Consider the following 13,684-nt stretch of genomic DNA (forward strand, 5'->3'; position numbering starts at 1 on the left):
TATGATGTAAAATAGCAATCAGAGGTCATACAATTGAGTTGTACACAGTTGTGCAATCACACTGTGTGCCAAAATACATGGGATTTATCTTCTGCATTTAACCCTAATTAAATCGCAGAAGTGATCACCAGTCCAGGTATGACCACTTCCTCATATTGCAACCATGGGTATGACTGAGGATTGGGGTCATGTCAAAGAAAAAAAAAGGTAGATTTTGAGAATAAAGTAATAATATCACGAGAATAAATACATGATTTCAAGAAAAAATCACTGTAAACTGTAAATTTATGAAAATAAAATTTTAATATTAAGTGATTAAACTTACCCTTACGAGGACAAGCGGTTACAGAAAATGATTGATTGATTGATTGATTAAACTTGTAAATTTATCAGAAAAAAGTCGTAATATTCCGATATTAAAAAAACATTCATGAGTAAAAAACCTTGTCTGTCCATCCTGGGAGACAGATCCCTCCTCACTTGCTCTTCCTGAGGTTTTTTCCCATGGCTTCCAATGTTTTTTTAATTAATTAATTATTTTTTTTTTGGCACTCTGGTTATGTCACTGAACAGTGCTTAATTGTAGTCATTTTTACAATATTTAAGGTAACATATTGAACTGCTGTGGCTTTAAAAACTGAGTCAGTGGCTTGCTGTGAGTGAATAAACGTAAGTGATAGAGCAAGGAAACAATGGATAAAGTATAGAGACACGGACAACGGAACAGCATTTAATGATGATTGGTCGGTTTACAGCAGATTAGATCAGTGATCCCAATTTTTAAGCTTACAAACCAGATTTACTCCTTTTTAAGGTGCTGATACACATTTCTGACTCTATGCTGAATCTAAATGATGCCATTTATCATGGCAGGTTTGCGCTCATATGCTCCTGCAAACTAATAGTGGCACTCTCCTACCTGGTGAATAAGAAAGTGATCAGCAATTGAGTTTTAAGATGTGTATTTATTAAAGGACAATAAAGGAACACAATCGAAACACAATCTGAGTTTGTATTTGACTGAAATTCTTCCCCTCCATCTGATTGTGCTCAGTACAACATTGTGAAAGTGCATTGAAATGAGAGCCTGCATGCTATTGTACCTGCTCTGCGCCTGTGATGCTATCAGGACCCCACTTCTGAGTATTATTTGTGGTGTGTCAGTTCCTCACAGTGCGCGACCGCAGTGAGGCTATTTCTCTCAACCTTCAATTCAAACTTGGCCCATTACAGCCAGACTACAAAAGCACTTTCCGTGCACTCAGGAGCTCACGGCAGTGAATGGTGGATATTTCCAATCACTCTGCTGTCAATCCAAGTGTCAGGTAAACACAGGCCAATGGAAACAGCTTTAGAAAAACCTTGCAGCTATGTCTGTCTTACTCCAGGAGTCCTTGGAAACGTATCAACAATTTCTACAAAGACCTCCAAGTTAAAGGGAAAAGTCAAATATCCTAAAAGCAGCTCAAATGCAACACCCGGGTGGACACAGCGGCCTACACGAGACGTATAACTGCCGCTGTGTTTGTCTCAGACCTGTGAGTGTTGTCTCCCGCTCGAGCTGCAAACAAAGGAAATGAGACTGTATTGACAGAACTCAAATTCACCTCATGAGAGGAATCTGTGAAGTCTGTGGAGCATCACCCAGTGGGAGTTTCAGCACACCTATAAGGATTCAGTGTGATAGATATAACTCTAAATAGGGGCATCAATGACCCCACTGCATGGAACTAGCTTTCCTTTGTTGTTGAAAAATGCAATAATATATGATTTTTAACCAAACTTCACAGAATAAATGGATTAAAAATCAAAACATCATTTTTTTAAGGCCTCTTCTTGAAGGAGCTGACGTTGTTGTGGCGCTGTGCCGAAATGTGAAGGAAAAGAGAAGCAACAGAGTGAGTCCACAATGGCTCTGAGTGTTTCATATTAACATATTGACAGTTGTTTTCATGAGGGCCAGCAGTCCAAGAGAGAGTGACCCCACGGAGAGAAACTGCCCTGCTGGAGGCACCTCGTGGGACACTGTAAATGGGACCTGAGAGAGAGAATTGAAACTGTTGCAACACAGAGAAGTGTGGATGGAATATCAAATGTGTGTTAGAGACTATAATTCTGAAGCACCTGAGAAACAATCGTACTGTTCTTTGTCCGAGGGACTAAGAATTTAACTGATCGAGGGGTTGCATAAAAGGTTTTTTTTAATCATGTTTATACATATTTATATAATTAAACATTTGAAACTAATCAACTGGCTTGATTTCTTAAAAAACAAAACAAAAACAAAAAACATGGGGGGAAGGGTTTGAGCATCGAAGAAGAAATTACCCCAAATGAGCAAGAAATTAGTAAGAAATACAAGAACATTCCCCTAAAAGTTAAAAAGTAAGGAGAGAAAATGACCTAGAAAAAAAGTGCTTAAAATTTAGAATAATTTTGTAACATATTTTAAATACGTAATTATGATTATTATAACTTTTTCTCTTTTTCCCAAGACATTTTGTTTGTTTTTTAAAAATAATTTCATGAATGTGCTCATTTTTTGCAATTTGTGAAACATTTATGACCAAGTTACTCAATGCCCTTTCCCCGTGTTTTCGAAAGAAATCAAACCAATGGTTTAAGTACTTGTGAAAGGTGTCTTAAAGCAGCACAAGAAAAGGGATGTCGCTACAGGTTTCAAACTCACTTCATCACTTAACAAACAACAATCAGGCACCAAACATCTATATACAGAATGCTGAGAAACATGTAAACGGTGTATGGTGTGCATTACTAGAAATACAAGTGCGTGGTAGTGCAAAGAACACTGAATAAATATGGTATACGTTTCTCCATGTACATATGAGGATGATGTTTGTTTGCTGAGATGTAGATTTACACTCAGTGGCCACTTCATTAGGCACACATGCACAGTCTAATGCAATCCAAATCAGCTGTTCTGCCATAAAGTGGACTTTTATCATGCCTGTAATGTTATTTTTTTGCCCTGTCATTGAAGTGTTATTTTAGCTCTGTGTTTTAGAATCAAGGCCATTGTTGGTTGAGTTGTTGTACCACACTGCATTATATTCAGCACTGTAAAAATAAACTATTTGTTTTAGCTCCAAATAGTTAGTTTCCAGGCAACCCTAAATTTTTCAGTTGACTGAATACAAGACGACAAGTTGAATCATTGCAAAATTACCTCGACTTGTCTTCCCAAATTCAGAAAACTTTAATTTTTAAGGCAGCCTGGTCAGTAGCTTTTTTAAGCGAAACAAATTGTTTATTTTTACAGTGAGATGTGTCACTGATTTTCTGCCCCTCTCATCTATGCAGATTCAAGATAATTTAATTTACATAGCACTTCAAAAGCAAACAGGTTTTGCCTAAAAGTGTTTCCTGTGCTTACATGCATTGATGAATAAATCCAGATTAAAATAGAAACAAGTTTAAAACACAATGTTAATAGGACAAAAAAAAGATGGAAAACAAGTCTTAGAAAAACAGCCTGCCTCGACTAAAAAGTGACAATAAATAGGTACCATGTACACTGTGCAATATAAATATATATACATATGGAATTACACATGTACAGTGTGTTATGTAAGATGAGCAGGGTAACTACGATGAAATTAACTTTTGGACATCACTTGTTCATGAGTGCGATGGCAGGCAAGAAGAAACATTTAGACAGTAGAATTACTGACTTGTGGTTGCTCGCCTCCGTTTACTAGACAAGTCGCATATAAAGTTCACATCCATGTCTGTGAAAACATGGATGCTTCCCACACATCCTCCCCCAGCAGCACAGAATATTTATACCATCAGCACAGCTGCAAGATTAGTGTCACCAATTTATCGTCTGATCAAATGTCTCCCCTTCTGTTCCTGAGATATGACGTTGAATCATGGCCAGAAAAGTGTTTTTGAAAAACATTATGATGTCACAGTGACGGTGAACTTTGACCTTTTAGATGACGTAATGTCAACACTTTATTGTTTTATCCTGTTAGACATTTATGTAAAATTCTGTCATTATTAGCGTATAAATTCTTGAGTTATGGCCAAAAACACGTTTTGTGAGGTCACAATGACATTTGACCACCAAAATCCAATCAGTTCGTCGTTGGGTCCTGGTGGATTTTTGTTCCAAATTAAAAAAAAAAAATCCTTTGAGGCGTTCTTGAGCTATCACATTGATTAGAATGGGACGGACGGATGGACAACCCAAAACCACAAAGCCTTCGGCCTTGGCTGTTACAGGCACAGAGGCAAAAACAATTTTGATGCCTAATTTCTATTGTGTGCAGAATCAAAAGCATTAATGTGATAAAATTAAAATTACATAATAATAAAAAGTTAAATTGCAGGTAACTTTTAAAAGTAATTTCCAATAAGAACTGTAGATGCGACCAGAAAGTTAATTTTGTCAGTCTTATATTTTGATTTAAACAATCCTTACTGAGACTCCTCTGAGTTGTTTATGGCGCTCCTTTCTCTCAACATTATACCGCCTGTGTGTTATCACTTTGACAGAGAGAGAAATAGATCAAATCTACAAGAAGTATGATGATACATGGAGGAAAGGAAATTGTTGCATAAACTCTTGTAAATGAATGATGCGTTATTTTAGTCAAATACTGATTCTATAGTGATTTCATATCTGTTCTGTGTACAGTATATAGTGCATGTGTCAGACAGAGGACTCACACAATAGCAATAATTACAACATGGCAACACGTTATTGTCATCCAAAATAGAGATAATTTCCTCTCTGTAATGATATGATACAATGCATTTACAATAACTATTGAATTTCCCAATGCAGTCCCTGATGCATTGTAAGTGCTCTGAAAAATGGCACAGTTATTTATATGTTTATTTGTTATAGCTCATACATTCCTTTTTAAAAATGCTTCAAAGGTCTTTGCATGTGATTTACAACAGCAGGCCGCGGTTTGTTTTCTTGGGTGTGTGTTTGAAAGCGAGCTTTCCACTCTGTGCCCTTGTTGGTTTGATGCCACTGTGGTTTGCCTCGGGGCAGAGTGGCACCGCTTGATTGATGGTGCTGACAGAACATTTGTACCAACAGAGAATCTGTCACATTTCTGGACTTGTTTTTATTACTTTGAGGTTATGACAGTTAGACGGCTTTAACAATCAACCTACGTCACCTGGTACTGTTTATAAACCTTTTTATTAACCCTTTGAAACCCGGATCAACATGAGTTTGTCTTGTACTGCATTCAGACAACTTTCACAAGTATTTAAACCTTTATGATCTGAGCAAATAAGTTTAGATTTTTTTCAGAAACATGGTGGAAAAGCCAATGAACAAAAGGTGGTAAAAGGTGACAGGAAAACAGACTCAAAATGAATGTTTAAAATGAGAGCGAGAAAGAAATATCTTCGATTTTTGATTTTAAAAAATATATATTATTGTAATCATACATTAAACATATGCTACAGAGTATACATTTTATTTAAGTATTGTTTTTCAGGCCGTATTCAAATTTGTTTTTGTTTTTCTTACTTTCCTTTTCACAGGTAATTCTTGTAATTTTTTTCCTAATTTCTTGCTAATTTTTGGGTCATTCCTTGTTAGCTATTCTGCTCATGTTTGCAGGAATACTTTGAAATTATGGGACAGAATGGACACCAAATGAGTTTATAATTCTTGCCTCTCCTGGGACAGGAAATATGTTAGTATGCAACCCTGAAACAGCCCACTGAGGACATACTGACAGAGCAAGAGACCTTGTTCTGTTTCTATACATCTGCATGATTCTAAATAGCTTTATTACTCGGCTTGAGAAGATTTAGTGTCACTTTATGAAAAACAAAATACTCCATGACCCACACCACTGGGAAAAACTCATCAATCTCAAGCCTCAAAACTACAGCAGATGAATAATCTTCTATGTGGGCTTTAGGTTGGCCAACACCACCACTACCCCGAGAGGAATGCAAAAACAGTTTTGTCTCAAGCCCCCATTGTGCTCCCCAGAGGATCTGTATGGTTTCACTTAGAAAACAGGGAGCCGAAAACAGCCTGTTGTCGTATAGCAGACAGTATACGAGAGCTCTAAGTGTTGGTAGCAGTGACATCCTTGATCTGCTGCATGAAATATTTCTCAGTGATTAATGCTAAAGCCACCAAGCTTAATGTCATTTTATACATGTTGTCATGCATCTAACCATCTAACCATGATAAACACTATCCTATATTTTGCCACTGATCTCAAACCTTAAAGACTATAATCCACCTTATTTCCATGACAAACACTGTGCTTTGTAGTGCTAGCACAGGCGCGGCTCCTTTCCAAAACTTGGATATGCAATACTATCTCTATAAAATGACCATTTTTATTCAATCTTTTTGTTCCCATCAAAAGGCCATTTTGTTCTCTGCAGTCTTAATGGTTACAAGATATTCACCAAAGCACTGCTGATCTACAGCTCTTTGTTCGGACTCCCACGGAGAATACAATCTTACTCTGGAGCACTGCGGCTGCAGCCGTACAATTCCATCAGCATAAACGCTTCACAAACACTTACACACAAAGTATAGGGGCGAGAAAAACACTACTTCAGACAACAGGAATCGTTTTCTGGTTGTGGATTGTGCCAACCTCTATTTTCATACTATACAGAATATCATAAAAAAGTGGACTTTTTTTGTGAAAATATGGTTTGAATGAATATTTCTTTTATTTATTTCTAGGTGTATTTTTGCCTTCATTGTTCAGATAGGAAAAAGAAACTGTAAACATAACAAAGATGCTATTTTTGTCAATATTTGAGGATTGTAGGGACCGTTAAAGAGAGGACTCGCAGTTTCATCAATCACAAATGAAACTGTAAATGAAAGGTTAACTCAATCACTTTACAAATAATCATTTAAACTGACCAGTTCTTTTGGCCGAAACACCTGCATCCTGCATGTGCCCTTCAAAAATCAGCATCACTTAACAGATTTAATTATAATTGTCCCCTCTCTGCTACAGTCAATGTCAGCTGTGTCTTTTAATTCTCTAATCAGTGGTCGGCAGGACCGCTATCACCATCCCCATGCAGCTTCCCACTCAATACAGACATCCCAAAACACACACAGACTGGTTTTGTCAAATGTTTTATTGAGTGTAGACATCTGGGCTACTGTAAAACATGCATTATCTGCAGAAGGGGGAGAAGAGCAGGTGGCATTGTCCCCGCTGTCAGCTGTGTCAGTGCTGGCACCCGTGATGGAGATTAATGAGGTATCTGGAGAGTAATATGCTCCTTCAAATGCTGCTACAATTTGGAGTGGGGGCCGATCCTGATCTTAAATAGCAAAGCTGTCAGAGTTTACTGAACCTGTGCTTTGGATCAGAGGGAGATTTGATCCTACAGAAAGTGAGAGTGTGGCAGCGGGTATCAGGCCAGAAAAACACAGGGGGGGTAACAAGCACACAGTCAGTTATGTAAACAAACAGATTGCTCTCGTGTCACTTTTTCTTTGGTGCATTTGGTGCGTTGAACTTGAAAAAGATGATGTCTCCATCTTCAACAATATAGTTTCTTCCCTGTTGTCTGTATTTCCCTGCAGCCTGTGAGATAATAAAGAAAAAAATTAATTAACATTTAAATAAAATATATTGTATGTTACTTTAGCTATTAATCTACTGGTATAATGGACTATGTAGAGCACATAATAACACAGTACATTGCAAGGGCGTAGGTTTCATTTCAACAGTTGTTGGTGACACATTGAAACAGGGGCTGTGGGGGTCCTTCGCCAGAAAATCTTGAGCTTAAAACACTTAATTTCCTGCATCTTTTAGGACTTGCTGCCCTTGCTCATCTTACATTATAGTCAATTGGATATATTTTAGTTTATGATTGTTGATTGGACTGAATAAAAGCAATTTAAAGATGTAAATTTGGGCTCTGGGAATTTAATTGGCCCTTTTCACTCTTTTCTGGTGTTCTACAGAACCAGAGATTTTTATACTTATTGAGAAAATAAAAATCTGACCTGGTCCTGTAATCAAACGGACCAATCACAGTTTTACTCTGAAACAAGGGCATCGTTTTTATTTCAACATTGGGGAGGTGGGGGATAAAAAATTGTGAAATTTTGAGGATCAAACTTTATTTTCTGCATTTTAGTGAATTTCTATGCACATTTTTACCCTTTCTGCATCAATTTATGGTGTACATGTCTCACATTCATCTCATTCCTCTGCTAATTTCATGTTTTTATTGGGGGTGGGGAAGTGTGTGAGGGATGGGGGGCTATGTTCCCTGCATGTGCTTTGAAATGTATACCTATGGGACACTGTAAATAATAATAGCAAATAATGAAAAATTAAATGGGTGGGTTTGGGGCTCCTCTGCCAGAAAATTTTGCGCATCAAACACCTAATTTCCTCCATTTTGGTAAATTCTTATGCATGACTTTGTCCCTTTTCTGCATCAGTTTATGGTTTAAATGTCTTTATTTTTGTCGAAGTAAAAGTACTCTGCGAATTTCATGTTTTCCTGGGGGCTGGGGGAGGGTGTGAGGGGTAGGGCTCTGAAATCTACACCTACAGAGCATTGTAAATAGTAATAGAAATTAATAGCTCAGGATTAATATAAATCTATTTCATCACCCACAATAACTTAACTTCAATTGCAAATGTCATATTCTCTCTCACTCTCTCTTTCTCACACACACAGACACGCGCACACACACATGCGCCCACACACGCACACACTTGCATCCATGTTTTGTTCAGGGGGTGCCCGAATTCCCACTGAGTGAATAATCCTCTCTTCTGCCCATTTCAGTTTCATGTGTACAAGCACAAAATGTTAATAAGTCTTTGATTACAGCCTTATCAAACTTCTCAAGGAAACAAAATAAGTTCTAACATTTCTTTTGTATACAGTAAGTGTTTGTTCTCCTTCCCGGCAAACTCAAAAATAATTGACTTGAAGTGCTAATACGGACAGGTTTATGCATTCTGGTTCTGCACAGCGCACAATTAATTAGAAGAATCAATGTCCCTTTAAAGGCTCAGGAGACCATTTAATCCAAGCTCAATACCACCAGAAACACTGGATGGAGAGGGAGACAGGAAAAAAAAAAAAAAAAATCAATGGCTATTTGTGATTCCTGAGTATGTATTAAACCAGACACGTCTAACTGGTTCATTTGCACTTGAAAGCAGCCATCTGGAGCAGCAAGCTTGGCTTAAGCAGATATGATTACTAATAATGTGATATCCCCGTACACTGGCCCTTTTCAGACAGCCTATTCCCACAACTGGCATTAAATAGCGTAGACTTTAATGCCACAGTCAGAAACGCTCCATGTTCTTATGGGGCCCAAAAAGGGATTAGTAAGAGAGCATGCAGTAAGGACCTGACACTCAGATCTCAACCTCGGATAACAATGGTGGAACTCCCCAGAGGCCCACACGTTTCACCCTCTGTTTGCAGCTTATGATGGGTGTGGACAATACACTGCCGCTGCATTAAATTCTAAATACTTATTAAAAAAGCGCTTGAATAGTAAAGAGATTTAAATGTTTTCATAGCCCCGCGGGTCCCTGTGTGTCACCATAATTACATTAGTTGAGTGTGTAAGTGGGCACATGGAGTTGATGGTGGCGATAGTGGGATTGTAACAGCATGGCTTACAGCTGCTGCTCACAAATGTCACACATAGCAAGGTTTAAGTCACTTCTGCTTTAATTAACTGAGAATTTATTTTTTAAAAATGTGTCTGTGCAGAAATTAAACGATAAAAAAGAGCATCTTTGATATGAAAGGCATCCTACGGCGTTGATTAACGGATTATTAACTCTGTACCTTCAATTACTAAATTACAGTTTGCAGATATGAAACTAAATTAATGCCAAACCGAAAAACAACACTTGCAGCAGAAAGTGTTGGGGAGTAGAGAAATACATGTTATTAAATAAGCAGTGGAATGTAACTAAGTGCATTTACCCAAGTACTGTACTTAAGTACAGATTTGCATTACTTTTACTTTACTTTGTATTTTAATCTCATGCCACTTTCTACATCTACTTCACCCCACTTCAGAGGGAAATATTGATCTCTTCACTCCACTACAATTGTTTGACAACTTTCAGGTTTTTTCAACACAAACCATAACAAAATAAGCAAATGCAGATGGAACGATTAGTCGACTGATTAGAGAGAAAATTCATTGGCAATTATTCTGATAATCAATTTCATGCAAAAACATTTCATGTTTCTAGCTTTTCAAATATGAAGATTTGCTGATTTTCCTTTTAATTGTTTTGAACTGTTTAAATTGATTAAACATTTTCTGTGCTGACTGCTTTTAATTTGAATACTTAGATACATTTTCACTTGCTGTACTTTGTAAACAAACAAAATGAAAGGAGGTCTGCACACTGTAGCTCCCTGAAGCGCAATTTATTAGCAAAGGTGAAGTTTCGAGCTAATAAATTGCATTTAAAGGGAGTGTGCCAACTCTTTTTCATGTTGCATATTGCTATCCTTTTTGTCGAACAGTTTTTACATGTGCACGATTACTATCTTTTTAACATTTTTAACGCAAGGTTTTTGCTGGTAGTATTTTTACAATGTTGTATTAATACTAGGATCTAAATACTTCATCTACCACCAAATTAAAATGGTAGGCCTATAAGTAAGCTTCGTTTTGCAGTAGCTTGCTGGTAGTTAAACTATATTCATATTTACATGGTGATTCAAGTAGTCAGTTACTTGACTACTTTCTCTCTTGATCGATCTCTCTTATGCACCTTTATTATTGTTATTTTTTTTACAATGGCAGTTTGCTTTCTCTCTCTTTTCTTTCTATTTTTCCTTATTGGAACCCTGATTTCCCTTTTTTGGGGTAAAGACACGACACTGTACGTTGGTGCTCCAACGGGATAAGCAATGAGTTGCTAGGCTCTTGCTGCATTTAGAGATGAATATAGTGCAGGGGCGGACTAAGCCATTTGTACATTTCTGGGGTTACAGGGGCCTAAGAGAGCTTTCACTGTTTTTAAAATGAAAATGCAATGAAAATCTTTATGCCGATTTATTCAGTCACTTTCAATTCAGTTTTGGCATGAATTACTTATAAATAAAATGCTACAAATAAACCCAAACTTAGGGGCCCTTGGTAATCAGTCCCACTTTTCCCCCACTACGAAGCCCTTTTACAGAAGTATTGATTATTGCTAGTTACTAACATGTCAGAGAAGTTGTTGCAGGCTATATTAGACGTTACCTGACTAATTGAGTCATCCTGTTTGGTGCAATAATCCCACCTGGACTCTAGTTTCTAAAGGCATGTGACAGACGGACATCAAATACAAAACCAAAGCTGCATTCCTGTACTTTTCCATGAATAGTGGGGTATAATTTATTTATTTCATTTTAGTTTATTTTTATTTTATTTGATTTTTGTAAGACACCCAATAGTGTGGTGTTTTTTGCTGGCTTGTGACTTTTTTGTGCTATATTTTGTTTAAATTCCATATGACATGTACTTTGTCTTGTTAATAGTTTTAACACTTTTTTCTAGGTAGCTTTAGTTAAGCTAAGTGTTTTTTCTCCCTCGGGTAGGTAGCGAGAAAAACACTTCTTCCAGTGTGAAGTAATAGAGCTGTTTTTAAAGTAGATTCCTCAACACTGGAAGTAGGAAAGAAAAGCATTTTGAAGAATTTTGCAAAGTACCTGCTGTAGTTGGCGCCCAGTTATTGTCTTCACAAATTCACCATGAAATCAGTTATTGCATTTGACAGACACATGAACAACCCACACCCCTGTTAAAAGGTCAAAAACAAACACTGGCCATCATAAAAATAAGATATGCAAGTCACATTTCTGCGCTACCCATCCATGAAACAGCCCTTATTTGAGGAATTTCACACTTTATTTAACTTGCCGCTTTACATCACTGTCACATGCCTACAGTGGCTTGGGGATTTGGCAACAGAGAGCTCTAAGCTAACAGCGCACTCTATAGATCTGATAAATGCCTGGTGAGGTGACGGCATGCTACCTCTGAGCGACTGTGCTGAGCCGCAAGCAAGAGCTGCCATCAGCCAGTTAAGACACATTGTGATAAAGATATGCACAGCTGGAGCAGAATGGCAGTGTTTAGAGCCAGAATCAGTTGGCTTGTCAGGAGTGGTGCTGGAGTGTGTGCAGTAATTTCTTCCCCTGAGTAAAGGTGAAGAGCAGTTTGCAGTAGGTAGCTGTGTGGTGACTGTCAGCTCCACTGATCACAGGAGACTTCCCCTCATCTCCTCTGGCACCCTGACTGCTCACCTTGACAGCGCTCTCACTGCCTTCCTCTTTAAAATCCTGGAATTTCATTACTTCCGCCATAATGAAGCCCTTCTCAAAGTCTGTGTGGATCTTCCCCGCAGCCTGTGGAGCCTTAGTTCCTTTCTGTCACGAGGAAGGAAAAGAGAGGACAAATGAATTGTTTTGGAGAAGATGGATTACAGCATGCGAGCGACATAGTGTTTGATAGGGTGATAGCGTCGTGAGCATCACTCGGGGGGTGTTTTCAGTCGGGGGTATTCTTGCCTCAGTCCTGATTTCTGGATAGCTTTCCACTCGGCTGTGCCCTGCTTGGGCAGCCTGGACACCGATAAGGACCCGGCACTGCTATCAATGCCTTCTGATTCCCATTCCGTGCTGGTATTGATTTCTGTCCAAGCAATCTCGCCTCATTGTGGGTCGCTGCTCAGCTCTCTGGTCATGACAGCAAGAAGACCCAGTGTTGCAGTGAGAGGCCAGGGTGGTATAGGCCTCACTGCATTGGGCCGTACTATTTTTGCACACCAGAGTTTATCAATTCATGTTAAAACCTTCAGCAATATTTCACTGTGGTAAATGCAGGGCTGCTGGAGTGCGTGAAGGTGTTTTTGATTTAAGTAAATCAGATTATGTTTAAGTACAACTAATCTGAAACAGCAAATACATTTTGAGGGAAACACATCTGCAGAACAAGAGACTGTGGGCCCCTTGGCACAGATATGCAAAGGGCCCCACCACCTCTCCCACCTAGACTTTGTGATAGTTTTTGCATCTCTTTGTAGACATTATGCAACTTTTTGTGGTAACTTTGTATCTCTGTGGGGTAATTTTGTGTCTGTATGAGGTAGTTTTGTATCTTATTGAAGTTTGTGTCTCTGTGGGGTATTTTCTTTGTTTACCTATTTGAGGTATAATATATATTTTTTTTTAAACTTTTTGTGCTTTTCAACATATTTCAGTTTTTTCTGTAGCCAAAATAGGCAATCTTGTGATAGTATCAGCTCATAGTAACCTTTTTTATTAACATATAACCAAAATCGCAATCTTACGTAAACCTAACTAGAACGCTTTTGTCGACTAAACTTGAGTCTGGATGTAAACCTAAAGTTCTGGTGTCAAAGTCCTGCACTTTGTCCGCTCCGCCATCCGCCCCAAACCACCTTCTTCCAAAACCTACCTGATACATGATTGCATTGTTTGGTTATGTCTTTGCAGCCAAACTCCTGTCTAACTTGCAAAAAATAAATAAATAAAATAAAATAAAATATTGCAATGTTTTGGTAACTAGACTTTCACCAGTTTTGCCTGATGAATAAATTTATAATTTTTTTTGCACATAGACAGCAGTTTGTCTGCAAATTGTGTCCCACTTGTCCCTTTCTTATGCACCTGT

General features: G+C 38.0%; 1 protein-coding gene across 1 annotated transcript in view; it reads right to left on the reverse strand.

Moving 5' to 3' along the window:
• Window positions 1-7,104: 7,104 nt before the first annotated feature.
• Window positions 7,105-13,684, reverse strand: part of ola1 (Obg-like ATPase 1) — a 52,253-nt gene continuing 45,673 nt past the window's right edge. Inside the window, exons 10-11 of the mRNA XM_042494298.2 lie at window positions 12,295-12,417; window positions 7,105-7,574 (exon numbers count right to left, since the gene is read on the reverse strand). Coding sequence (XP_042350232.1) covers window positions 7,473-7,574; window positions 12,295-12,417 — 225 coding nt within the window. The 3' untranslated portion in view covers window positions 7,105-7,472. The remainder of the gene's footprint in view (window positions 7,575-12,294; window positions 12,418-13,684) is intronic.

This window comes from Plectropomus leopardus, chromosome 10 (genome assembly GCF_026936395.1).
Source record: "Plectropomus leopardus strain MGB_pleo_1.0 chromosome 10, ASM2693639v1, whole genome shotgun sequence".
Lineage (NCBI taxonomy): Eukaryota > Metazoa > Chordata > Actinopteri > Perciformes > Serranidae > Plectropomus > Plectropomus leopardus.